This window comes from Oryctolagus cuniculus, chromosome 13 (assembly GCF_964237555.1).
Source record: "Oryctolagus cuniculus chromosome 13, mOryCun1.1, whole genome shotgun sequence".
NCBI lineage: Eukaryota > Metazoa > Chordata > Mammalia > Lagomorpha > Leporidae > Oryctolagus > Oryctolagus cuniculus.
This window is the reverse complement of record NC_091444.1, coordinates 16,840,236-16,867,306: the sequence shown is the minus strand read 5'-3', so window position 1 is coordinate 16,867,306 and position 27,071 is coordinate 16,840,236. Positions and strand designations below refer to the sequence as shown.

Genomic DNA, 27,071 nt, shown 5'->3' with positions numbered 1-27,071 from the left:
CATCTAGCACAGCACCTGGCCAACACAGATTCCATTGATACTACATGCCTTTCACTTTCTTTCTTCTTCAAGTGTATTTAACGTGTCTCATCAAGTGGTCCAGATCTAGTAACCTCGCTGACACATGTCCAGAAAGCAGGCCATTTGCTGGTTAGCTGTCTGTGCATGTACAGCAGAATGTTGACATCTGTACTGTAAGTACCCTCTCAGTTTCAAATAGAAAGAAAATAATTTCTCTTATTCTCTCTTCTATTTCGTAATACTACTTTTCCACTTAGGTTACTACCCTCTCTCCATTTTTCTAAATACTTAAATGTCCTTCATTTACCTTTCAAATAGATATTAACTTCAATGGCTTAAGGTAAAACCAAAATACATCTGTTATTCTTACTTCTTACATCAATGGTGCCAGAAATTCAAAAGGAAAAAAAAAATTTTTGTGCTTCCTCCTATGCGTAATATTTCCAAAGAAACATTAAAATTTAAGTTTTTTCAAAAAGACTTACTGTATTTTGTTCCGATGGCAGTTCAATATCAAAGCATGAGAATTCAAACAAAATTAAAACTGTCATAAACAAAATTACATCAACATGAGGTTTTCCCAAAAAGTGAATTCAAATAATTTTCCAAGTACTGAGACTCATCTACTGGTTAAGATGAGGCAAATACTGAAAACAAATCGGAAATCAGCACTCTTCCAAAAGTATCTATATTTAACATGTGGAGAAAAGTTTGCAAATGCTAAGGAACTTTTCCATAAACATTTTATATATTCAATATTCATTAACGAGTCAACAGAAATCTTAGAAAATGACTCTAACAAGTTACCAGACTAAATTACAAGAGCATCTTCCAACGAGAAGCAGCTCTCTAATTTTTCTCAGCATTCTGCAACTCTGGCTCCTAAAGCTACAGCTAAGGAATTACAGCAGGAGGCCCTTTTCCTGTTGTTTTGCAAAGCCTGGGTTACAGAGGGAGTGTTAAAGTGCTACTGCACTATACAACGTCTGTGTCCACAGCACGCTGCTATGAAAAAGAAATTAACCAAGGTAGGGAGTTTTTGCTTCTCTGAATTTCTTTAGACACAATACATTTGGAAAAAGCAATGTCTCTGATAACATGAAAGGAAAATAGTGGCCCGTGGTCATCAAACTGAACACTGATTGAACAATGTGATCCTGAAATGTTACGGAGGGCTAGTGCAGGCTTCAAGAACGACAACACAATTAAGGCTGCATTTTGCAACAGGCCACCGTCCAGCCAGCGGAGCCTGAGCAGCGGCCATCACCACAAATGTCAAAATCAATACAGCGCTGCGTGCCCTCCGCCTCCTTCCACTGATGAAGAAACCAGCTCGGATTTCTTGGTAGTGTGGTCGCGATCAGGACCGAGGGCAGGAATGGATGCAGCACAGTGAGAAAAAAATGCACTAATTAAAATCTGAGTGGAAAACACGACAAAATTCCTCAGTGATTAAAAAAAAAAAAAAAGAAAGAAAGAAAGAAAGAAAAAGAAAAACACTTCTGCTACCCAACAAAAGGAACCGGGCCGAAACCCACCTGCCCATTCAAGGGCCCTTTCTTTGAAGCCCAAACCGGCCCTCTCTCCTCTTCCTGATCTCCCCTCCATCGCCCTGAACCTATTCGAGAAGACACGCGTGGAGGGGGATGCGCGGCTCGGGAACAAAAACCAGGATGTGCACGTCAGGAGGAGGAAGAGGGAAGACAGCACTGACCTGTTCCAAAGGCTTTGGCCACCAGCCAGGCCAGATTGCAGGCGATTTTGGCCCTGGAGAAATCATAGTGGTCAAAGGGCTTGATGGCTGGAACAATGAACGTCTTCTTCAGCTCCCGGGGGTCCGCGGCATCCCCCATCTTTCCCGGCGGCGGCTCCTCGGGGTGTCCGGACTCCCACCTTCACATGGTGTGGCCTCGCCGCGGCGGGGGTCCGGGGGAGGGCTGGGGTGGGCAGGGGCGGCGCGCTCAGACCATCAGGGCCGGGGCGAGGCCGCCCGGCCGCCGACGCGGGAGAAGACGCTCAGCTGTCCGCGCCGCGAGCCTGCCGCCGCCCGCGGGAGCCGCCGCCGCCGCCGCCGCTCCCGGGCATAGGAATGTGGCGGCGCCGCGTCCGTCCGTCCGTCCGTCCGCCCGCCCGCCCCGCGCCCCTCCGGGCCCCACGCCCCGCGAGCGCGCGTGTGAGCGAGGCCGCCTCCTCTTTGTCTCGGTTTAGTCACACGGGCCTGGGGGAGGGTGGGGGCTGGAAGGGCCCGGAATTTTAAGGGCGGGGGGCGGGGGAGTCCTTCACAATCACGTTGTGGAAAATGTCCCCGCCATCGCGGGGCCCGCGCGCCCTCCCTCCCGCTCCCCTCCGCTCGGAGCCGGGCGAGCCCTCAGGCCCCGCGGGGCGGAGGGGCGCGCGGGGCTCCGGGGGCGGCGGCCCACTCGGCGCGGCCGACGACGCTGAGGAAAACGTCAAAAAAAAGGAAAATCACTGCGGCTCGCAGGCCGCCGGCCGCCGCCTCAGCGCTGCCCTCCGTCGCCGCCGCCGCTTGCGCCGCCTCCCGGCTCTTCCTCCCTGCTGACGGCCAAGGCGGTGGCCCGGGAGTCGCCGCAAATCCCAAGCCCTCAGCTCCTGCCTTATCAGCTACGTCCTTGTAATTTTTTTCCCCCCTCCCGGCTCCTGCCGCCCGGCCCCGGCGCTCCCCCTCAGCCGCCGCCGCCGCCGCCGCTGCGGTTTTCCGGCTGCGGCACTGGATGGAAGGAGCCGCTGCGGGCCCCGCGCATGCGCGCTGGCGCGCCCGGCCCCCGCCCGCACCCGCCCCGCCGGCCGCCGGCGCACTGAGCATGCGCAGCCTCGTTCCGGGCGGGCGTCGGGAGTGTCGCTCGAGTGGACAGCGCCCGCGTCCTCGCCTCGGCCGCCGCGGCCGCTGCTGGCAGAGGAAGGGGAAGGGAGGGGAGGGGAGAGGGAAACCTCGCCGTGGCGTTCGTAGTCTCGCCACACGCTGGCTCAGCGAAGAGAACTGATTTGTTGAGAGTGCGCTTATTGTGTGGCGCACGCTCTGCTGCGAACTTGACCCGCGCGACCCTACCTGGTCCTCGCAGTGACCCTGAGGGGCTAGGGGTTATCTCTGGCTGACCGCGAGATTACGGAGAGGTGAGGCGATTGAGTCACACACGGGCTTATCCGGGACGGGATCTGTGGCGCTGCAAGCCTGTGTCCATCTGGTGAAAATCTCCGCTTGCGGGGTCTAGGTCAAGGGGCACCTCCGCCCAGGCCGACCCCTTTGCCTCAAAGCACACTGATGACCTTAGTGATCTGGCCTCCGCAAAGCTTTACGCCTTTGTCTTGTCGGCCTGTCGTCCCAAAGGGACGCGTGTGCTTGTCCATCGTGGTCCCTCTGTCCACCTGGCTTGCTCCTCCTCAGCCTTGCGGCCTCTTCGCCATAGTCACTCCTTCCAGGAAGCCTTCCCTGATAGCTGCTGACAACTTCGCAGTCAGGGCTGTCACACGGGTGCCTCCCAAAGCACCCCGTTCTTCTGTCATAGCACTTCCCACGACTATGACAGTCATCACTCACTTGTCTGTCCTAGACGACATGGTTGGTGGCAGGGTCTCTGTCCCCAGCACCTGTACGGTAGTAAATGCTCAGTTAATGTTTAGAGTCTGAGGGTAACGAACTTGTTGCATTTAACACATACTGAGCTCACCTGATTCACTCATCTCACAGCATTCCATTTTAATACATTTTCTACTGTTAATCATAAAACCCTGTATTATCTTCATTTTACAGATGAGAAAACAAAAGCTCAGAGAAAATTGAAATTAACCCACATCACACAACTCGTGAAGGCAGAGCCAAGATTTAAACATAGCACTAGCAGACTCCAAAGCCCGAGCTTTCAACTACTAGTGCCTCTTTTGTTCTCTACTATCTAAAACGGCAGTTCTACCAGCTAGCAAGCCCCTCGGATTCTGTTGAATTTCTCCCTGAACCTGGTGGGACACTACACATAAGACCTGTCAACAGTCTGAGACAGGATCAGAACATACGTGATGCTGATAATATGCTGCAGTGTGGTTGACGTGATTTTTTTCAAGAATTAATAGTGTTTTCCTTATCGGCAAGGCCCTTTACTAGTAGGAATAGTAAAACTTACATAGACAGTAGTTCACAAAGTATATTCATATGAATACTAATTTCCAGGGGCCAACATTGTGTTGTTGTGGGTAAAGCTGCTGCCTTTGACACTAGCATTCCGTATGGGTGGTGGTTTGCATTTCGGCTACTCCACTTCTGATCCAGCTCCCTGCTAATGCACCTGGGAAAGCAGTGGAAGATGGCCTAGGTGCTTGTGCCCCTGCACCCATATGGAAGACCCAGAAGAAGCTCCTGGCTCCTGGTTTTGGCCTGGCCCAGTCCTGGCCATTGCAGCCATTTGGGGAGTGAACCAGGAGATCTCTGTCTCTCCCTCTCTCTGTCTCTGTAACTCGGCCTTTCAAAACAAACAAATACACCTTTAAAAAAAAAAAGAAATCTAATTTCCACATTCATTCTACTAAATAAGAATGATTATTTTCTTCTAATTCTAGATACAGGACTGAGGACCGTGGAGGTTATGTGACATGGCCAAGATTTCATAATTGACGCATAACCAAGTCTGGCTTCAAATTCAAGCACAAATCTGGCTCCGCTCTTCAAGCACCTTTCCCTGTGCCTGTTCCCTTTCTGGATCATGGAGGCCAACAGTGTCCACAAATAAATACAATACCATGCAAAAGCGGTGAGTACTGTAAGACAGCATGTGCAGGGAATATATGTGCCTAGGTAGCCTTGGAGAGTTCTGTTAAATGTAATATCAAGAACAACTTCAACTGGATTCTCAAGCACACAAATCAAATTATCAGAAACCTGCAGCCTAGAAAGGTTGAAGAGAGATGCTAAGTCTTTTGCCAGTCGTCATAATAATCTGTGAGGCCATTCGAGGCTCTCACGCCTAATCACCTTTCTATGCCTGGGACCTAGAATGGTGCTTTGCTCAGTGTGTTCTGGGTAAGTGCTTGTTGAATTTCATTGAAAAGTATTTCAAGCTAGGTAAACAAGATGAGGAAGAGGGGGAACAAAGACAGCTACTCCAACTGGTCCTCTGACTCGGTGGTGGTGCTTTAGCAGGGATGGTGTTACTTTGGCCCAAGTTGGGGAGGAGGGTGTTTAGGAAAGGGGGAAACATAAGTAACAAAGAGCAGCTGTTACTTTCAGGGAGGCTGTGAAATGACTCGGGGTCATGGGAGGAGGCCGTTATGAACAGGGAAACACCCTGAGAACAAAGAAGAAGGATTCGTGTTCGGGGAGACAGACACTGTAATAGAGTGTTCTTTGTGACACCTTCAGAATGATCCTTTCAGAACTAGAAATCTCTGTGGGATATCTCTGTCAAGAAGAAATGCTCTCCCCAGCCTCCTTAAGGTATCGGACTTTGTTGAAAACAAAACCGAGGCCGGGTGGCTCTTTGGGCCTGCTTGTCCAACTGCACAGCTACTTTTTAACCCCAGGCTTAAGATCTCTGTGCACCGAGCAACAGTTCTTCACATTTCCAAATTCCCAACCCTCTGTTCTCCATTTTTAAATGTTTTTCTCATTTCTCCTGGAAAATCCAAAATGTGGCCAGATTTCTTTCCTTATGGCCATCTTCTATTTCTCTGTCATTGGATAGATTCCCTAAGTTCGTTCACTCATTCATCAGCCAGTAGTGACTGAGCACCCAGGTGCTGAGGTTGCAGTTTTGAACAGGACAACTGAAGCTGCAAATGTTTAGTGAGAATACTTGGAGATCGTATGGCCTGTGCAGCCCAGATCCTGTACCTTTTTGTGTGTGTTATCTCTGAAGCTAGAAACCTTGATACTTCATCTGTCCCCTCAAATGCAAAGAACTACTAAAGCAGTGAGTCCTACATTAAGACCTCATATTGTTTACTTAAATAGAAAGCGTGTATGCATAGCCTCACTGCAGCTAATGTGGAGCACGTCCTACGGATCAGGCGCTGTCTGCATATATTACTTTATTTCGTCTTCACCACAGGGATGCTATTATTCGCACTTGCTATTTGAGCAACCAAGGGGCAAAGGTCTTAAGTGGTGAAAACCTTAGGTTATTTTGAATCTCAGGGAACTAGAAAAAGAAAACTTGGAGTGAACCAAGTTGAGAATGCCCGAGGGGGTGGAGGTAGGGAAATGCTTAGCTAACTGACAACAGCAAGAGGTCAAGTTGGCTGAAGTGTAGCAGCAGCTAATTAACCAATGTGCGACAGAAGCCACAGTTGTGGCTTTCATCCCGATAGCTAACAGATTTTTATAAGGATTACCTCATCAACCCTCACAACAATTCCAGTGAGGCTTGTGTGGTATGATGCCAAGTGTGTGGCTGGAACGACTGAAACACAGGCCGCATAACTTCCCAGGCTCCCACCATGAGTCAGTGTCAGATACCAAACAGAGAAACCTGACCCTTGGGTCCCCAGGTACAGCACCGAGATTTCCCTAGGATGTGTTCCCTTTATTTATTCCCTATTGAAGCTGCTCTCCCTCTGGCTCCAATAATGAGCAAGGTGTCCATCATTTTTAAACACCACCGAAGGCAGGAAAGTGTTGGGAAGTATCGAAAGAACACAGGGCAGGAGTCCGGACTCTGGTTCCAGTACTGTTCGTTTCTGCCATGTGATTTGGGAGAACACACAAGCCTTCTCTGCTGTCAGATTTCCACTGCTGAAGAATGGGGTTCAGCCAGCAGCTCCCAGGCTACCCCGTGCCAGCAGTTTGTGACAGAAGGTGACATCTGTCTACATCAGCAGATGCCCACCATTCAGGATTTCAGTCTCTAAAGGAGGAGTATATATATATATATATATTCATGGTGTATCCTGAAAATTCCCAGAAACCTGCAGAGTCATTGTGAGACCCAACTTTTTTTCTCCAGATGTTTTGGTAGCTTTGGTTCACTTGGATTCACAAGCTTCTTTACATATTCAAAATATAAATGAATGTTTTGTTAAACCAGCCTTTCACCTTTCTAGCACTGTAGCTGTGCTCTCGCCACCCCACTGAGACTGCTCTCGTGAAAGTCATTGCACAACACTTCTTGCTGTGACTCTTGGGCTCCTGCCCCTTTGGCTTCTGGGACATGCAGCACCACTGGTGATCGCCCCCTTGTTCCTAACACCATCTTCTCCGCCAGGTTCAGTGGCCCTCCAGCGGGCCCTTGATCCTCTCTCACTTTCCGAATCCCTTCTCTGCTGCTCACCTGCCCAGTGGAGGAGCTACTCCAGACTCCGTCTCTGAGCCCCTCCTTCCCTGTCTCTCCCTCCCTGGGATCACAGTGCTGTTTTCATGGCAGGCGATTTTCTAATCGGTATCTCATCTCCTGTCCCCTCCCTTGAGGACTTTTTAATGCCTGTAGGTCATCTTCACCCAGATACAGACCTAGGATCAGATTCCACATGATCTAAAACAAGCTCACTCGATTTCCCTCACTTGGCTTCTAATCTCAATCTCTCCTAATGATGCTGTCCATTCTGTGCTTCAAATGGGTCATTCTTGAGATCCTCCCACCCCTGCTAATCCTACTCTGTCCAAGCAATCCACTTCTATCTACTCTTTTCCATTCCCATGAGTTTCTCATTTTTCTCTCATTCACTCCCATTTAAGTCCAGAAAACTTTTTTTTAAAGATTTATTTATTTGAAAGACAGAGTTACAGAGAAAAGTAGAGACAGAGAGAGAGAGGTCTTCCATCCACTGGTTCACTCCCCAGATGGCTGCAACGGCTGGTGCTGCACCAATCCGAAGCCAGGAGCCAGGAACCAGGAGCTTCTCCAAGGTCTCCTACTTGGGTACAGGGGCCCACGGACCTGGCCATCTTCTGCTTTCCCAGGCCATAGCATAGAGCTGGATCGGAAAAGAAGCAGCTGGGACTAGAACCAGCGCCCATATGAGCTGCAGGCACTTCAGGCCAGAGCTTTAACCTGCTGCACCACAGCGCCGGCCGCAGTCTTTACTTCTGAATTTACCAGTGGACATCTTAATCTTCCCCAATCTGAACTTTGATGATTCAACAAATATCCAGAGTCATAAAACTTTAGTGATTTCATACTATGTATCTGAAACTACTAGGCCTTTCATAAACTGCATTTTCGTTATTGAAATTTTCATTTATTTATTTCAAAGAGAGATTGACAGAGACTAAGAGAACACACACACGAGCCTGCTACCATCTGCTGTTCACTCACCAAATGCCTGCAACAAATGGGCCTGGGCCAGGGCCAGAGCTAGGATCTGGGGATTCAACCCATGTCTCCATGATGAGTGACAAGTACCCAATTACTTGAGTTGTCACCACTGCCTCCCAAGGACTACATTAGCAGGAGGCTGAAGTCAAGAGCTGGAGCTGGATATTGAGCTCCCACACTCCACTAGGCTAAACATTTGCCCACTGCATCTTATTTAGCATAAAATAGCACGTAGCATTCACAGGGTCTTCAAAAAGTCAAATGCTTATTATGAAAAACTGTTCCTGTATTTCCAAATGTTTTTGTACCAAAGTAAACATCTTTTAATTCCATTTTCCATGAACTTTTTGAAGTATGCTCATAGGCTTCTACCTCGTTTTATAGATGGAAAATGGAGGCTCAGAGAGATTAGGGAAACTCCTCAAGGTTTTACGAGAAAGAGCAGAACTGACACTCCAACTGACAGCTCCTGAATGTTTCCGTCCTCACCTACCTGCTTGCTCACCAGAGAGAGTCTAAGTATTCGCCCTGCCTTTGAGATCCTCTGTGAAATGGTCAGACACATGTCCCCAGTGTCCTCCTTAGATCCAGATGATACCACGTCAGACTACCTTCAGAAGCTTAAAGATGTTTAACCCTTTCCAAGGCTTATTGGTTTGCCTAATCTTATTAGCCTCCCTCTGTAATGCCCAACATGGGATATTGAAATCCATGTGCCTTCAACGTCACCTCTTCCATGACCTTTCCCTGTTCTACCCTTGAGGTACCTGTGCTCCCTTATGGAAGGTTTTGTCCGACACTTTAGTTCTTTCTCTGCTCCCTGAGAAGAGACAATCTTATCTGCTTCATAATCACCAGCAGAGTCTAGTAGGCAAGAGATCACAGGAAGTACTTGTGAAATGGATGAAAGGATTAGTGAATAATTTACACTTACACACATTCTAAGTAAATTTCATTTCACTAGTTTATGTGGGAATCAAACATGGGAAATTGATTACCTTAATTCAATGAGTGACCCCCAGTGATACCTAAACACTAGTTTATTGTGTTTGTTAGAATTTATCTTGCGGAAATATACTCATTTTTTCATAATTTTTTTTCCTCTATGAAACTATTTTTTATTGTGACATTATTTGCTTCCTGCTATTTTTCCCCTATTAAGATATCCTTTCTTTTATGAAATACCAGTGAATGTACAGTATGGTTGAGCTTTTGTATATCCTTCTTTGGTAAAATGAAAAAGTTGATAACTTCATGTTCACTCCTATCCAATTCATTCATCAGGGGAAATTTGGTTGCTTTATGAAATCCCAAAGTCTAGAGGCCACTGCTCTAACTGAACTAAGTGTTTTAACCTTGATTAGCTTCTTAAACAAAACTGGCTCCTAAACAGCATTTAGAAAAACGAAGCAGAAATCTAGTATTTTTGTGTATCCTAGTTGCCATGGAAATAGTTATTGTCATGGTTTCAGATACGTTGATGTTTGACCAAGGCATGATTTTCAGGCTGACAGTTCCTTCTTTCACAGTGTCTGGAAATGTCAGTTAAATGTTCTAGGGCATTAGCTAGGAGCACTGTTTAAACTTTTGTGGACTTCTTTTGAAATAGATTCTGAATCCTCAGTGGTTCATCCAAAGTGGTCATTTTGTTCCTTTCATCATGACCTGTAGACAGCTGGGAAGATACACTCTCCTTCTTTCTGGTATCTGGTCTCTTTAGTTAGGACGCTAGGAAGATTTTGAATGTATGACTTTGATTAATGCAAATAAGGCATGGAGGTTTCCTTTTCCTGATTCAGTTTTCTCATCTGTTCCCCATCTTCCTCCTAATTTTCTAGATCAGAGAAATGTAACTTCCTGTTTAGTTTCTTTGTTGTTAATTTAAAGGTTCTGGATAAAACTAGAAAAGGGAAATTATAGCTTGACATTGAGAATTTAAAAAAGGCAAAAGCTTGTGGCATCCAAAATGATATTCTGTGTGGCATTTAGATAACTCAGAATGGTTTTTTTGCCATGTGAGAAACAGTTTACTTTTAGGTTATTCAAAATGAAAGCTGGAATTGGACATAAAAGAAAAACAACAAAAGGCCTTAGTAGGTTAAAAATGTGCTGAAATAGTTTTTCACAGTTCCAAAATAAAAAAGGTTTCTTTAAAAATAGAAGTAATAGGCCAGCGCTGCGGCTCACTAGGCTAATCTTCCGCCTGCGGCGCTGGCACCCTGGGTTCTAGACCCAGTTGGGGCGCTGGATTCTGTCCCAGTTGCTCGTCTTACAGTCCAGCTCTCTGCAGTGGCCCGGGAAGGCAGTGGAGGATAGCCCAAATCCCATGGACCCTGCACCCGCATGGGAGACCTGGAGGAAGCAGCTGGCTCCTGGCTTTGGATCAGTGCAGCGCCGGCCGTTGTGGCCAATTGGGGAGTGAACCAACGGAAGGAAGACCTTTGTCTCTGTCTCTCTCTCTCTCACTGTCTAACTCTGCCTGTCAAAAAAAAAAAAAAAAATTGTAAAAATAGAAGCAGTAGAGGCAGGCATTATGGCCTAGCAGGTAAAGCCACAGCTTGGGATGCTTCCAGCCCTGGCTCTTCTTCTTCCTACCCAGCTTCCTGCTAGCATGCCTGGGAGGCAACAGGTCATCTCCCAAGTACCTGGGTCTCTGCCACCTATGTGGAGACCTGATGGAATTTTAGACTCCTGGCTTTGGCCTGACCCCGTCCTGGCTGTTGCAGGCATTCGGGGAGTGAATTAACAGATGGAAGATTCTCTCTCTCTCCCCCTGTTGCTCTTTCACATTAATTAATTATATCTATTATGTAAGTAATCTAAGAAAAGAAAAAGTGCTATAGTGCTTTTACTAATCCATTTAAAGTCTGTTTACTTTCATTTCTTACCATATTTTAAAAGATTTTTTAAAAAAGATTTATTTATTTGAGAGAGAGGAAAGGCAGAAGCAGAAAGAAGAGAGAGAGGGGGGTCTTCCATCCGATGGTTCACTCCCCAGATGGCCTCAACAGCTGGAGCTGTGCTGATCCAAAGCCAGGAGCCAGGAGCTTCTTCCAGTTCTCCCACATGGGTGCAGGGGCCCAAGGACTCAGCCATCATCCACTGCCTTCCCAGGCTATAGCAGGGAGCTGGATTGGAAGTGGAGCAGCCGGGTCCTGAACTGGCACCCATACAGGATGCCAGTGGTTCAGGCCAGGGCATTAACCCACTGTGCCACAGCACTGGTCCCAAAAGATATTTTGGTACATTAAGTTAGTGAACATAATTAGACTAATAACAACTATTTGTAAATAGAATCAGGAAAAATATTTGTTGTTTTTACATAAAATTGGAAATCTAAAAACTGGGTGTGTTTGGCCTCACAATTAGCCCTTAAGGCATTTGGATCTGGCTAAAAAGCCCATGGCATGGAAAGCCAAGACACTGTGGCAAAAAATGACCTAAATGAAAGATCTCTATGAGTGAGAGATCCCAGTGGAAAGAAGGGGCCATTGAAAAAGGAGGAACCTTTCTCTGAAGGGAGGAGAGAACTTCCACTTTGACTATAGCCTTGTCTAAATAATATTGGAGTTTGTGAACTCAAGAGGCTTCCATAGCCTTGGCAGCTCATGACAAGAGCCTTGGGTGATTACTGATGCCATAAATGTCGCTCCCCCTCTTCGTGGAGGAACGACACAGGACCCTGCGTTGTTCTCTTGTCTGCTCGGCCCTTCCCGGGTTTGCTGCTGGTTCTTCCCGGGTTGGCTGCTGTCCCTTCCACCTCCGTGGAAGGGCAGTTCCCCCTAGCCACATTCCCCACTTCCGCAGGGGAGTGGCACACCGCCGGCCGGCTCTCTCGGGGGCTGCACAGGTGTCCCTCTTAGATGTTCCCCTTAGATGTTCCTGGTGCATGCCGTCTCTCTCCTCCTTTATAGTCCTCCTCCACCAATCCTAACTCGGCTGCCTACATGCCGAGTACGCTGCTCTCCAATCAGGAGCAAGTCCTACAGTTTATTGGCTGAACTGGAGGCAGCTGTGTAGAAGCTGTTTTCTTCTCTCCCAGCGCCATATTGTGGGAGAGCAGATGCATAGAATAAGTCTTAATTCCAGTAACTTAGTCTAGTCCGAGTTGCTCCCCACAATAAATAATAGTGTCAATTGTTAAATCAACAACGGGAGTCACTGTGCACTTGTTCCCCATGTAGGACCTCTGTCCTTAACGTGTTGTACTATGAGAATTAACGTTAAAACTAGTCTTCAAACAGTACTTTATACTTTGTGTATCCGTGTGGGTGCAAACTGTTGAAATCTTTACTTAGTATATACTAAGCTGATCTTCTATATATAAAGATAATCAAAAATGAATCTTAATGAAGAATGGGATGGGAGAAGGAGTAGGAGATGGGAGGGTTTGTGGATGGGAGGGTGGATATGGGGGGAAGAATTCTATAATCCAAAAGTTGTACTTTCAAAATTTATATATTAAAAGTTTTCTATAAAAATAATAAAATAAAACAACGGTCCAATTTAAAAAAAAAAACTGCAGTTTCCCTGTTCAAATAAATATTAATATCGTTCATTAAAAAAAAACCTGGGTGTGTGCAAATAGTAAACTATCACACCCTAAGTCTTGTATGTCAGTCTTAACAGTCACATAAAGGGGTGACCTAAGCAGTCTACACCTGTACATCATTACCTTCCATGAGCCAATTAGTAGTCTGGTTAAGTTTTTAGGGTGATCCTAGGAATGGGAGATGGAGCCGAGATGTGAGGGCGGAATTGGACAGGAGGTGGTAGTAGATACAGCCTGTTCCCAGATCTTAGCCAGCTTTTCTCTTCTTCTTCTTCTTCTTCTTCTTCTTCTTTTTTTTAATCATGCTTTCTTCATCAGGAAAAGAGAAAGTGTACATAACAGGAAACCCTGCATCAATACAAAACAAAACAATGCATCCTTCTAATTACAATTGAGTGTGTTTTTAAAATATTTTAAAATGGAATTTGAAGATGTTTATTGCCTTCTATTTTGGGTAGAAAAAGCATGTCATACATTGATTTAGCATGGCCCTGGGAAATACACAAAGCAGAACTGACTAAGAAGCATTTTCTTGGCCAGCGCCGTGGCTCACTAGGCTAATCCTCCGCCTTGCGGCGCTGGCACACCGGGTTCTAGTCCCGGTCGGGGTGCCAGATTCTGTCCTGGTTGCCCCTCTTCCAGGCCAGCTCTCTGCTGTGGCCCAGGAAGGCAGTGGAGGATGGCCCAAGTCCTTGGGCCCTGCACCCCATGGGAGACCAGGAGAAGCACCTGGCTCCTGCCTTTGGATCAGCGCAGTGCGCCGGCCGCAGCGGCCATTGGAGGGTGAACCAACGGCAAAGGAAGACCTTCCTCTCTGTCTCTCTCTCACTGTCCACTCTGCCTGTCAAAAAAAAAAAAAAATTAAAAAAATTTAAAAAAAAGAAGCATTTTCTTATTCGCGGTCCATCTCTGAGGACTACATCGTGAGCTGCTCCCTGGAATTGAATATTCCTGGCAGCAGGCAGGCACCGCCTTCATTTCTCAATTTTCTGCTCTCAGCATAGGCAGCAGTTCACCGTTTTCCTCGGTGTGCAGGCCTCCCGCAAGCCCGCCGGTCCCAGGCCGCTGTGTCCTGCTGGCCCGGCCTCGCCCTTCGGTGCTTGGACGCCAGTCCCACCCAGGGCTTCCAGAATCTCTCTGCTGAGCCCGCATTTTGCTTCCTGTTTGTTTGCTTTCATGAGGAGCAGCACACGGCGCCTCTCCTCCAACTGGGGGCCGTAGGGCAGACGGCCTGTAGCTCATCTCCTGCTTCCAGCGCTGTCACCTGTTCATCTGAGACGTCAGAACCTGCAGGCGGGGTGCCGGGGCGGGGGTCCTCCCCCAGACGCCTTCGCTGACTTGTGGTCAACGCCGGGGCACGTGTGTTTCAGGAATTCTGAGAATTCCTGAGAAACAGAAAGGTGGGAACAGAACTGTCCTATTTTTCTGACGCTTCAGGAACGGCTTCTGCTTCGAACCCCACACAGGTCCTTTGGCCAGCGCCGCCATGGCGTCGTGCATCCGCGCACCTGCAGACTCCCGGGCCCCAGAAATGGACCACAGTGAGGGCGCAGCTCAGAGGCGCCGCAGCTCCACGGATAGCGGGGCTGAGCTAACCACCCCTGCCCGGCGCCAGACAGGAGCTGCATTTTTTATATTTAAAATAATTTTTAAATTAAATTTTTTTCTAGTGGTGGAAGCAATCTACATCCATTTGTTTAATTCAGAAAATACAGGAAAGAAAAAGGCAGAAATAAACACCTGTAATTTCATCACCCAGAGGTGACCTTAGAATATCCTGCATTCGTTTGTAACAAAATATTGTATATGACATTTGTAACATTTCTTTTACATATTAATGTCCTTTTATATAAGTAAATATTCATCTAAAACACCAATTTAATGCACAACAGAATTTTGTTCTATGACACATCTTAAAAATTTTAATCAAGTCCCTGTTATAGTATATTTTTGTTACTTCCATATTTATTTTCTGTTTAAAAGATTTATTTATTTATTTGAAAGATAGGATTGGGGCTGGTGCTGTAGGTGTAGCAGGTAAAGCCACCGCCTGCAGTGCTGGCATCCCATATGGGATTGCTACACTTGCAATCCAGCTCTCTGCTATGGCCTGGGAAGGCAGTGGAAGATGGCCCAAGTACTTTGGCCCCTGCACCCACCTGGGAGACTCGGAGGAAGCTCCTGGCATCAGATCAGCACAGTTCCAGCCGTTGTGGCCATCTGGAGAGTGAACCAGCAGATGGAAGACCTCTCTCTCTCTCTCTCTCTCTGCCTCTACCTCTCTGTAACTTTGCCTTTCAAATAAATAAATCTTAAAAAAAAAAAAAAAAAAAAAAGGACAAGGTTACAGAGACAAGGAGAGACAGAGACACAGAGAGAAAGACAGATCTCCCATCCACTGGTTCACTCCTCAGATGGCCTCAGTTGCTGGGCTGGGCCACTCTGAAGCCAAAAGCCAGGAACCAGGAGCTTCACCCGGGTCTCCCACATGGGTGCAGGTGCACAAGCACTTGGGCCATCCTCCACTGCTTTCCACGGCCTTAGTAGGGAGCTGGGTTGGGAGTGGAGCAGCTGGGACTCCAACCAGCGCCCAACTGGGATGATAGTGTTGTAGGCGGCAGCTTTGCCTACCAAGCCACAACACTGGCTCCCTGCATTGTTATTTTAATTTGTATTGTTAATTGTGAAGTAAGAATAATAAAGATTTCTTCACAATTTTATTTGCTATTTTCTGTTATGGGAACATATTTTTATTTTTCTGTTAGAGTTTTCCTATTATGTGATAATAAATATATTGTATATTAAATATATCAAGTCTTTGTTGATCAAATGCAGCCATTTTTCCAAGTTCATCATATTTCCATGTTTGTTAATTGTAGCACGTTGGGTTGTGTCAGTTTTTCTATAGTCAAGTCTATCAACCTTTCCTTTTACACTTTCTGCTTTAGATGTCAGTCTTTGAGAAGTCTTTCCTCCACCGCCACCCCACCGGGAAGGTTATGTAAATGAATATATAACTATAATGACAGAGTGAATGAATGTATTGTCACAGCTCTTTCGTCTCCAGAGATACTTAGACTTTACTGTTTTGATCTCAGTAACATTTTTACTTTGTAGTCTAAGATAAGCATTTTTATCAGAATTATACCAATAATGTTGATTCTGAAGTTAGTATTTTTCAGAATGTGTGCCATTTAGGCTAATTTTTAAATTATATTCTTCTCTGCAGTTATGGTACTCTCATTTTTCCATTTTCTTTTGCTATCTTATTGAGAATATTGTTACTGGAATTTATTCTTTTCTATGCAAATTTACAACAAATATTTAAAAAAAATTTTTAAAGATTTTATTTATTTTATGTGAGAGGTAGAATTACAGATAGTGAGAGGGAGAACCAGAAAGGTCTTCAATCCGCTGGTTCACTACCCAAATGGCTGCAATGACTGGAGCTGCGCTGATCCAAAGCCAGGAGTCAGGCGGTTCTTCCCGGTCTCTCACATGGGTGCAGGGGCCCAAGGACTTGAGCCAACTTCTACTGCTTTCCCAGGCCACAGCAGAGAGCTGGGTTGGAAGTGGAACAGCCGGGACTAGAACTGGCACCCATATGGGATACCGACACCACAGGTGGAGGATTAACCCACTATACCATGGCACCGGCCCCAAAGATTTGATTTTTAATGCAGTTTTTGTCCACTTCAAGTTCTTTTATTTATGTATCTATTTATTTAAAAGAACCACAGAGAGGGACAGAAAGAGAGAGAGATCTTCCACTCCCTGCCACAATGGCCAGAGCTGAGCCAGGCCAAAGCCAGGAGACAGGAGCTTTTTCTCGGTTTCCCATGCTGGAAGCAGGACCCGAAGCACTTGGGCCATCTTCACTGCTTTTCCCAGACCATTAAGCAGGGAGCTGGATCAGAAGTGGAGCAGCGAGAACTTGAACCAGTACCCATATGGGATGCCAGCATTGCAGGCAGTGGCTTTACCCACTATTCCACAACGCCGGCCCCTGTCAGCTTCAAATTCTAACCGCAAGATCTTCTGCTATTGTTTTCATTTGTGGTTATTAACATTTGATTTTCCTGAGAAATATTTTTATAGCTCTAATTTTGTTTAAAAGATGTGACTTTTGGGGCAAAACTTTTTATCTTCTACAATTTTTGCTATGTACAATATCTTTTAAAATTTTATATGGATTATTTTTATTTATTTGAGAGACAGATGGACAGAGTTTCCATGCTGGTTCACTACTCAAATCCCACCACAGCAGGGACCAGGCCAGGCCAAAGCCGAGAGCCAGTAACTAACTCCAGGTCTCCCAGGCGAGTGGCAGGGGCACCAGTACTTGAGCCATCATCCAAGATAAACATTAGCAGGAAGCTAGAATCTGGAGCCAGTGTTGGGACTTGAACCCAGGCACTCTGATATGGGATGTGCGCAACAGCTGCACCATACGTCCGCCCTGTGTATGGATTATCTCTGCTGGCATTTTTATTAGAGATTGGGTACAAGATGGAGGGGCTGCAGGCTGGTGCTGTCACACACACACGAGAACAGGGAGTCAGACCCACAAATTCATTGATATTCTCTTCATAAAGAGAACCGAATTCCTCATCCCTTGAGTGTCAGCTGGATTAAGGTTCTCAGTTCCAGTGAATAGGAGAAAACATAAGGGACAGTGTCCACAACTAGCCTTTGGAAATTGCAGCTTCTTGCTTTTCTCTCAGCTCACGTGCTGTGGGAAAATCCTGCTGCCATGCTGGGAGGACACTTGAGTAGTCTGTGAGGAGGTACCCTTGGTCAAGCAGTGAGGCTTCCTGCCCACAGCCATGCAAGTGAGCCATATTGGAAGCAAATCCCCAGTCCCTGTTGGAGTTTCAGAAGCCTGCAGCCGGGGCCAGGGCTGGCGTCCAGTATGGGTGCTGGTTCAATCCCAGCTACTCCTCTTCCAATCCAGCTCTCTGCTATGGCCTGGAAAGCAGTGGAAGATGGCCCAAGTCCTTGGGCCCTGGTATCCACAAGGGAGACCCAGAGGAAGCTCCTGGCTCCTGGCTTTGGATTGGCCCAGCTCTGGCTGTTGCAGCCATTTGGGGAGTGAACCAGCAGATGCAAAACCTTTCTCTGCCTCTGCCTCTCTATAACTGTTTTTCAAATAAATAAAATAAATGTTTAAAACATAAAATAGTCAAATTAGATATTTGACTTTTCTTGATGAAGAGAACACAAAGAATGTCTTGTGCCAGAAACAAAATTTGCTGACAGGGACGGGATGAACAGCTGAAAATACAAAAGGCTAATTTGCACTGCTTTTCAAAGAGTTTGTGTTGGGGTGGCAAGATTGCTTGCAGAGTTGTCCATTCTTCTTAGAACTCAAATAATATTTATAAAAGACAGGCTGTAGTTGTAGTTTATGTAAATATTAGATTTTCCATTTGTTTCTTTACTCCTGCTCTTCACATCAATAAAACGTTTGTTTCTTTTTTTTTCACTAGACTCTGAGCAGCTGTAATATGTTTTTGGTTTTTAAAAAATATTTATTCATTTACTTGAAAGGCAGAGCTATATAGAGAGAGGCAGGGAGAGAGATCCTCCATCTGCTGGTTCACTCCCCAAATGGCCACAACAGCTGGAACTGGAACAGACTGAGGCCAGGAGCCAGGAGCAAGAAGCTTCCTCGGGGTTTCCCACGTGGATGCAGGGTCCCAAGCACTTGGGCCATCCTTTAAGGCTGCTTTCCCAGGTGAATCAGCAGAGAGCTGCATTGGAAGTGAAGCAGGCGGGACTTGAACCAGTGCCAAGATGGGATGCCAGCGTCACAGGTGGCTGCTTTACCCGCTATGCCATAATGCCAGTCCCTATAATAAGTTTTCTGTCTGGAGGTAATTTCTTTCCCTGAATGAACTATTTTTCATCAGGCATTTCCAACGGAATTATTTAAGTGGATAGCACATCATTTTATGGAGTAATTACGTGTGATTAAAGCAATAAAGCCTCTAAATGTTGTGTTATGGTAGGACCTCATTCTAGCATGATACTCCAAGAGCCATCTCCTCTGAGACATGGTAACTATGACAAAGTTTTGAACTAATGCTTATCCTGTAAGTTGCATACTAAGCTAGCACTTCTCCCCCAAATAGAATTCCAACGTTAAAAAATGTTGCTGCCTTAATTTTAAATTTCATAATTAAAATTAAAAGCAGCATTCAGTTTAGAAAAATCATTTCCACTCCTCCTTGCTCCAGCTGCAAAAAAGCAATTGTAATTCAAAGGACTGTATTGTGTGACCTCAGACATTCCATGGGGTTGGAGAAAATGCTGGGGAAAACAATGCAGGCAATAGGAGGGGGCCCGGGGACTTCAGAGCCCGTGTTCATCCTCCAGTTTGGCAGCACGGTAGTGCTTCTTCACATTTCATGGAATTTTTTTTTAATTTACAGGATATTTTTGGCATTATTTTTGAAAGTATATTAATTATTGCAGTTTAGAACATTAAGTAATTTTTTTTCTACAGAGTTTTTTTTTTTTTAATCCCAAAATGATTTATTAGGACCCCAGGTAATTTTCTTAGGAGAACTGCTCTGAAAAAACACAAATTAGCACACTTTTTCCAAGTGAATGTCTTAGTTCTTGCTGGATTCCAAATGGAACCAAAACTGCATTATGTAACAAATGCTCGCCCAGAGTATGACTGGATTTTAATCAAAGGTCTCATTGAAATGCCCACTTCCTAATTGCATCCTTTCCCCAAAAAGAGTGAGAACACAACTTACGAAGGGAGAAAAATCAGGCTCTACATAAAATGTTTGATTTGCTTTCACTTAGTATGTGTTTGTTTTCAGAATTTGTGAAAAGTAATCCTTTGACACAAAATTGTATGACGAATAAAGTGTTCCAGCCAAGTTATAAATCTCAGTACCGGGAGGTTTAAATGGCAAGTGTTGGGCAGGACGGGACCCTTGCTGCCCCACAACTCTGCTCAAACAAAGGCACATTCATGAGCCTAGCTAGCCACTTGACGCTGGAGTCTGTCACCAGCTGCACAGCCAGGGTTGCTAGTGAAGTTCTTCAGGAAAACTCAAGGGCATGGAAAGGAACAGGGGCGAGTGCACCTGGCTTCTTCCTATGCATGGGACTTCCTGTAGACCAAATATGATTCTGACACACATGTTTCATTAGAAAATAACATGCTTTCACAGTTTAACAAAACTAAGAAACTTCCAGCTCAGCATGTCACACAACCAAATGTGTAACAGGGAATGTTTTGTTGGAAAGACAGAAACTAAAATAGTCTTAAGAGTGGATTAGTATAATCCACTCCCAAATCCCCATCTATGGACTCCCCGTATCACTTGCCTATTAACATACCTAAGACAGAAAAGCAAACCCTGAGAGCCTCTTTCAAAAAGGTTTCAAAACAGGAGCAGGCATCTCACCCAGTGCCTAAGGCATCTGCGTCCCATATCAGGGTATCTGGGTTTGATACCCTGTTCTGGCTCCAGCTTCCTGTTAATTCAGACACTGGGGAGCATCAGATGATGGCTCAAGTGCTTGGGTTCCTGTTACACAGTCGAAGGCCTGGCCTGAGTTCTCAGCTCTGTTGTGAGCATTTGAGAGGTGAACCAGCAGAGGTGATCTCTTTCTTTCCCTTTGTCTCCCCGCCTCTTGAATAAAGAAATAATTAAAAAAAAAAAAAAAAAAAAAAAAAACAGAAGAGGAAGATGATACATGCCTCAAAGGTGAACTCTATTTCTATCACTCTGCTGCCACCATTCTTTTGGCTTTTCCTGTCCTGGGGGAGTTCCTTGTACTTCCCTCTCACACCCCTCCCACCAGCACCCCTTCTTGTTACGTACGTGCAGGCCATGTTTTATTAACGCAGTGCAGTGAAGTGGAGGAATCACAGCTTCAGGGTGCCCTCAGTGGATGTGAGTGCTGCTTCCAGCTCTATGCTTCCTTAACAGTGGGGACACTTAGTTCCCTGGGACTCAGTTCCCTCATTCTGAAATAAGGATGTTGAAGAAAACATTAGTAATCGTAAACTGTGATCTGAGAAAGCAAAATCACGTTCAGTGTCAAAGTCTGCCTTTTAAAAGTTTCTATGGTAACTTAAAGAATTACCTGCTCCACCACGCTTCCATGTCCTTCCATTACTGATTGTCTTGTCCAGGTATCCCCTTTAATTCACTCCTTTTTTCATTGGTTTCTGTCTCCTCCAGCTTCCTAATCAGTGTCGCTCTCCCTTTCCCTCTTCCCGCCTCCAGCCTAGTTCACCTTCTCCTCCATCAGTCCCTCATTTTCACTGAATGCTGCTCTGTGTTCACTCTTTTGCCCTATTGAAGCAATTTCAGAAGGCACTGCTTGATTTCAAATTAATTCTTTCTTTTCCAGGCAATAAGTAGAAAATGATGTTCTGATGTTCTTCAATCCTTACCCAAGTTCAAGATGTTAGAAAAGCACGTCACATCATGCAATATATAGCTACTATATTGAGATCCTAGCATAGCTATTGGAATGTTAAAATCAGGCAGGATTGATTCTACCATGTTCACTCTTTAAAATATTTCAAGCCTAAAGAAAGTTACAAAAAATAATATCATAAAATCTTGATCTTTGTTAAACCTGAGCATATTGCTATCTTTGCTCAACTTGTTAAAAATGTTAATTGGGATCGGCATTGTGGCATAGCACTTAAGCTGCTGCCTGAGGTGCCAGCATCTTATATGGGCACCAGTTCAAGTCCTGGCTGCTCTGCTTCTGATCTAGCTCCCTGCTAATGAGACTGGGAAGGCAATGGAAGATGGCCCAAGTGCTTGGGCCCCTGTACCCATGTGGAGATTTGCATGAGTCTCCTGGCTCTTGGCTTCGGCCTGGTCTAGCCACAGCTGTGTATTACCAGCCACAGGGTCTGTTACCAGGAAGCTGGAACTGGGAACCAGAGGCAGGTATCAAACCCAGGCAGTATGACATGGGATCTGGGAATCTTAACCCCTAGGCCAAATGTCTACCAGTATTTATCCATTTTACTGTTAGTAGTTGTTTATGTAGCTTCTAATTATTACTGTTGCAAATGGTATTAGAATAAATATTGCTTTGTGAGTACATTTCAAAGTTAGTGCAAAATGGAATTCAAATATCTTTATTTTGGTGAAAAAAAACATAAATTTATGCATATGAAGTACCTTCAAAAAGTTTATGAAAGTGCACAGATTGAAAAAACCAGGGGCCGGCACTGAGGCATAGTGGGCTAAGCTGCCACCTGAAGCACCAGCATCCCATATGAGCACCAGTTTGAGTCCTGGCTGCTCAACTTCCAATCCAACTCCCTGCTAATGTGCCTGAGAAAGCAGCAGAGGATGGACCAAGTACTTGGGTGCCTTTACCCACAGGGAGACCCAGAAGAAGCTCTTGGCTCCTGTTTTCAGTTTGGTCAAGCCCTGGGTGTTTAGGCCACTGGGGGAGTGAACCAGAGGATGGAAGACCTCTCTGTTTCTGTCTCTGTTTCTCTCTCTGTAACTCTGCTTTCAAGTGAATAAAATAAATCTTTAAGACAAAGAAGAAAAAAAAAAGTATGCATGGATATCAAATCATGCAAAGTCTTGTACATGAGCACACTTGGGAAATCCTGGTTTCGCCAAAGCATGACTCCCTTTGGAAGAATGGCCAGGGAGGTGGAGCTGTGGGCAGTGAGAGCCACTGAACATATCTAAGCAAGGGAGTCATACAATCAGATGTTTCTTCTGGCAAGATCATTTAGAAACTGAGATCCTGGTAGGGACTGGAATTCCATGGTATTGATTCTGAGAACAGGAAGACACACTTTAAGGTCAACGGAGTGGTACAAGGAAAATGATGAGCACTCATGTTAGCTTTGACTATTGCTCGTCTTCCTTCTGGAGACGGAGAGGAGGAAGCAGACGTTGAGGGTAGAGGCAGCGAGAGGAGGGGACCTTGAGGAGAGATTGGATAGATGATGGTGTCCTTGGCCTGTCAGTGAATCCCAGGTGATCAGCAGGGGATTCTGTTGTTATTTTGGTTTTGTCCCAAAGAGATGCATCTGTAAATCATCCTCTCAGAAATATTTTTAGGGATTAACCTTATTGTTTTTTAATTTGAGTTGCCATTTCCTCACAATTCTACATGCACCAGTGGAGTTGCTTTCAAAGCTTGGGGGGCAGGAGGTATCTGATCCAGGTTTTACATCACTGGAAGCTTTTATAATTTTACAGGTGGGAGGTGAGAGCCTCACGTGCACACACACAGTACTGGATCATCTGGCTTGTTCAGATTTCACAAGCACAGTGACCAGATGCAAATGTGCCTCTCCAGGGGCCTTGGGAAGGCTTGGTGTGGGCGGCATCTCTGCAGCAGAGCATCCAGCATCGTTGGTTTCGGGTAAATGCGCCCTTGCTGCTGTCACTCTGGATAAAGGGAGCAGCCCCTCCCTTATTTCAGGTTCTGTTTTGGAAACCGCTTCTGAAGTAAGCAAGCTTTAACTCTGTGGCTTTTTTGCATAATTCTTTACACAAATCTATCGGTGATACCTCCAAACCACACAGGGTCAGAGGGTAGAAAGGCAGGCACTGTGCCAGGCCCTGTTTCCTCACCACTTCCAGGCAAGAAGAATTCAGGTCTTCACTGCCTAGATCTTCACGGTGCTCTTCGTGGAGACGGCCATCTTTATGGAGTCTAAGCCACACCTTTCCCCCAGAACTCCCTCCACCTTTTAATACTCCCCAATCCTGCCATCTTCACCTTCCTCCCGTTTTCTAGAACGTGCCACTTTGTCAAAAACCAAGTCCCTGTGAATGGTGGGCCTTGCCCTCAGCTCCAGACTCAGTCCTCCCCTCTTCACCCTGGGTTATGCTGTAGCATACAGGGAGGCAGTGTCGAGGGGAGGAGAGAAGGGTAAGGCTCTCTGCTCTGGACTGCAATGTGGGCAGGTAGGATTTTTTTTTTTTTTAAAGATTGATTTATTTATTTGAAAGGCAGAGTTACAGAGAGAGAGAGAGGCAGAGACAGAAAGAGATCATCCATGCACTGGTTCACTCCCGAAATGGCCCCAAAGGCTAAAACTGGGCCAGTCTGAAGCCAGGAGCCAGGAGTTTCTTCTGGGTCTGCTATGTGGGTGCAGGGGCTCAAGCACTTGGGCTATCCTTCTTTGCTTTCTCAGGTGCATCAGCAGGGAGCTGGATTGGAAGTGGAACTGCCAAGACTCAAACCATCACCCCGATGGGTTGCCAGCATCGCAGGCAGAAGCTTTCCTGCTGTGCCACAATGCTGGTCCCCGGGCAGGATTTATAGATAGGTCACAAAGACAGTGACCTACAAGAGCAGCTTGATCTGATTGGTTGGCAGCATGGCTGAATTTTGACCTCTGTGATTGACTAAGACTCCTACTGAGTACAAGTATATACTCTTTTTTTTTTTTTTTTTTTTTTGACAGGCAGAGTGGACAGTGAGAGAGAGAGACAGAGAGAAAGGTCTTCCTTTGCCGTTGGTTCACCCTCCAATGGCCGCCGAGGCCAGCGCGCTGCGGCCGGTGCACCGCGCTGATCCGATGGCAGGAGCCAGGAGCCAGGTGCTTTTCCTGGTCTCCCATGGGGTGCAGGGCCCAAGCACCTGGGCCATCCTCCACTGCACTCCCTGGCCACAGCAGAGAGCTGGCCTGGAAGAGGGGCAACCGGGACAGAATCCGGCGCCCCGACCGGGACTAGAACCCGGTGTGCCGGCGCCGCTAGGCGGAGGATTAGCCTAGTGAGCCGCGGCGCCGGCCCAAGTATATACTCTTAAGTTAGGTTGCAGTTTGCTACATACAGAGGCAGTTTCAGCCCAAATTTAGCATATTTACCATATCTTTTTAATTTTTATTTTAATTTTAAATATTTATTTATCTGAAAGTCAGAGTTACACAAAGAGAGAAGGAGAAGCAGAGAGAGAGAGAGGTCTTCCATCTGCTGGTTCACTCCCCAGTTGGCTGCAAGAGCCAGAGCTGCACCAATCTGAACCCAAGAGCCAGGATCCAGGAGCTTCTTCCAGGTCTCCAATGTAGGTACAGGAGCCCAAGGACTTGAGCCATCTTCTACTGCTTTCCCAGGCCATAGCAGAGAGTTGGATCGCAAGAGGAGCAAAGAGGATGCGAACTGGCACTCATATGGGATGCTGGTACTGCAGGCTGGGGCTTTAACCCACTGCACCACAGTGCCAGCCCTGGAGATTAATTTTATTATTTATTTGAAAGGCAAAGCCATATAGAGGCAGAGAAAGAGAGAGAGAGGTCTTCCATTTGCTGATTCACTCCCCAAATGGCTGCAACTGCTGGAGCTGAGCCAGTCCAAAGCCAGGAGCCAGGAGCTTCTTCCCAGTCTCCCATGAGGATGCAGGGGCCCAGTGACTTGGGCCATCTTGTACCTTCTCAGGACACAGCAGAGAGCTGGTTCAGAAGTGGAGCAGCTGGATCTCCAACTGGCACCCATATGGGTTGCTGGCACTGCAGATGGTGGCTTTACCTGCTATTCCACAGTGCTAGCCCCCCATATCTTTCAGTACTTTAAAGGATGAATACTTAAAAGTACCCATAATGGGGGCTGGTGCTGTGGTGTAGCAGATAAAGCCACTGGCTGCAGTGCCAGCATCCAATATGGGTGCCAGTTCGAGACTTGGCTGCTCCAATTCCAATCTAACTCTCTGCTAATGTGCCCGATAAAGCAGCAGAGAATGGCCCAAGTACTTGGGCCCCTGTACCCACATATGAGACCTGGAAGAAGCTCCTGGCTCCTGGCTTCAAATCAGCCCAGTTCCAACTGTTGTGGCCATTTGGGGAGTGAATCAGCAATCAGTAGATGGAAGATCCCTCTCCTCTCCTCTCCTCTCCTCTCCTCTCCTCTCCTCTCCTCTCCTCTCCTCTCCTCTCCTCTCTCCTCGCTCGCTCCCCCTCTCCCTCTCCCTCTCCCTCTCTCTGCCTCTGCCTCTGCCACCCTGTAACTCTGCCTTTCAAATAAATAAATAAATCTTTAAAAAAAAAAAGAAGACCTCATTTTTTAAACTAACAAAGAATTGAATAGATCTGGTTTACAAAACAAGGTACTGTTTAGGTCATAAATTGTTTTGGTGCACTATAGCTTCTAAATAGAGATTGTTTATTCAAGAATTAGTAAAGGACATTCATGGCCACATTGGTATGATAGATCAGTATGCCTGTCAAGAACTAGAAGGAATACAACACAAAAATCTATCTGAAATATTGTTATATATGAATGTCATAAACATGATATTGCATTAAAGAAGCCCGACACAAAAGAATGTTTTCAATATGAGCAATATATGCAAAACTCCAAGGCAGAGAAATCTAATATATGGGATTAATAATGATGCACCATTAAATTACTCCCCCCCAGCCCTTTCTCATTGGAACCCGTAGAGAGGCATGAGAAGATATTTCAAGACGCTGGTAATATTGCCTCTTTATCTGGGACTGGTTATAGGGTTGGTTCATGCATTAGTCTGAGTTCTCTATGAAGCAGACACCAAGGCAGAATGAAATGTGTAAGGATTTCACTGGGGGATATGCCTGTGAGAGGGAATGGGCAGGGAGCTGGGACCACTGGGAGGGTGGTCACGTGGAAGGTTGGCTTGAGTAGGAGAGAGGAGAGATACGACAGATGGAAGCCTTCTGACTTCCTTGAAGTCTGAGGAAGAATCAGTCCAGCAGATGGGCGTCCTCCAGTTAAAGTGTACCACTGGGGATCGTGTGTCCCCCAGTAACAGGCCTGCCTTAGCTTTGCTGTACTCAGTTGTTGTCTGTGAGCACGCCAGGGAAGCTCGTCCTCAGCCCAGGTATGGCAGTGGATTTTAGAGCAGAGGGGTCAGTCAGGCTCTTGTTGACAGGTACATCTCAGAATTCACCTGTGAACATTCATTGAGCTATGCATTTTCATTGTACACACTCTTCCCTGACTACAGATTTTAAAGACAACGTTTATTTAAAAAAAGATGTACAAGATTTCTATTTATATTTCTAATAAGCAGCACCATCAAACAGACTATTTTCACAGTTTAGTGGTATCTTTTTTAATTAATGCCATGGACCTCTGGGGTACGTTAAAAAATCCCTGTTACTGGGGGGTGAACCAATGGAAAAGGAAGGACCCTTTCTCTCTGTCTCTCTCTCTCTTCACTGTCTACTCTGCCTGTCAAAAAAAAAAAAAAAATCCCTGTTTCTGTGGATTGCCATATCAAGCCTTATT

At 46.0% G+C, this 27,071-nt stretch overlaps 2 protein-coding genes across 9 annotated transcripts in view; one reads left to right on the top strand and one right to left on the bottom strand.

Moving 5' to 3' along the window:
• Window positions 1-3,436, bottom strand: part of CAMSAP2 (calmodulin regulated spectrin associated protein family member 2) — a 120,092-nt gene extending 116,656 nt beyond the window's left edge. For 2 of the 7 annotated variants that reach the window (XM_070055073.1, XM_008268684.4), the window contains exon 1: window positions 1,736-2,749. In XM_070055073.1, coding sequence (XP_069911174.1) covers window positions 1,736-1,874 — 139 coding nt within the window. In that variant the 5' untranslated portion in view covers window positions 1,875-2,749. Of the gene's footprint in view, window positions 1-1,735; window positions 2,751-3,088 lie in introns of those variants that run through there. The other 5 variants (XM_008268683.4, XM_002717673.5, XM_008268680.4 and 2 more) reach the window with 4 other exon arrangements.
• The window catches only part of DDX59 (DEAD-box helicase 59), a 97,207-nt gene continuing 72,988 nt past the window's right edge, over window positions 2,853-27,071 (top strand). For both annotated transcript variants that reach the window (XM_051821093.2, XM_051821092.2), the window contains exons 1-2: window positions 2,853-3,153; window positions 4,591-4,781. In XM_051821093.2, the coding sequence (XP_051677053.2) occupies window positions 4,771-4,781 (11 nt within the window). In that variant the 5' untranslated portion in view covers window positions 2,853-3,153; window positions 4,591-4,770. The remainder of the gene's footprint in view (window positions 3,154-4,590; window positions 4,782-27,071) is intronic.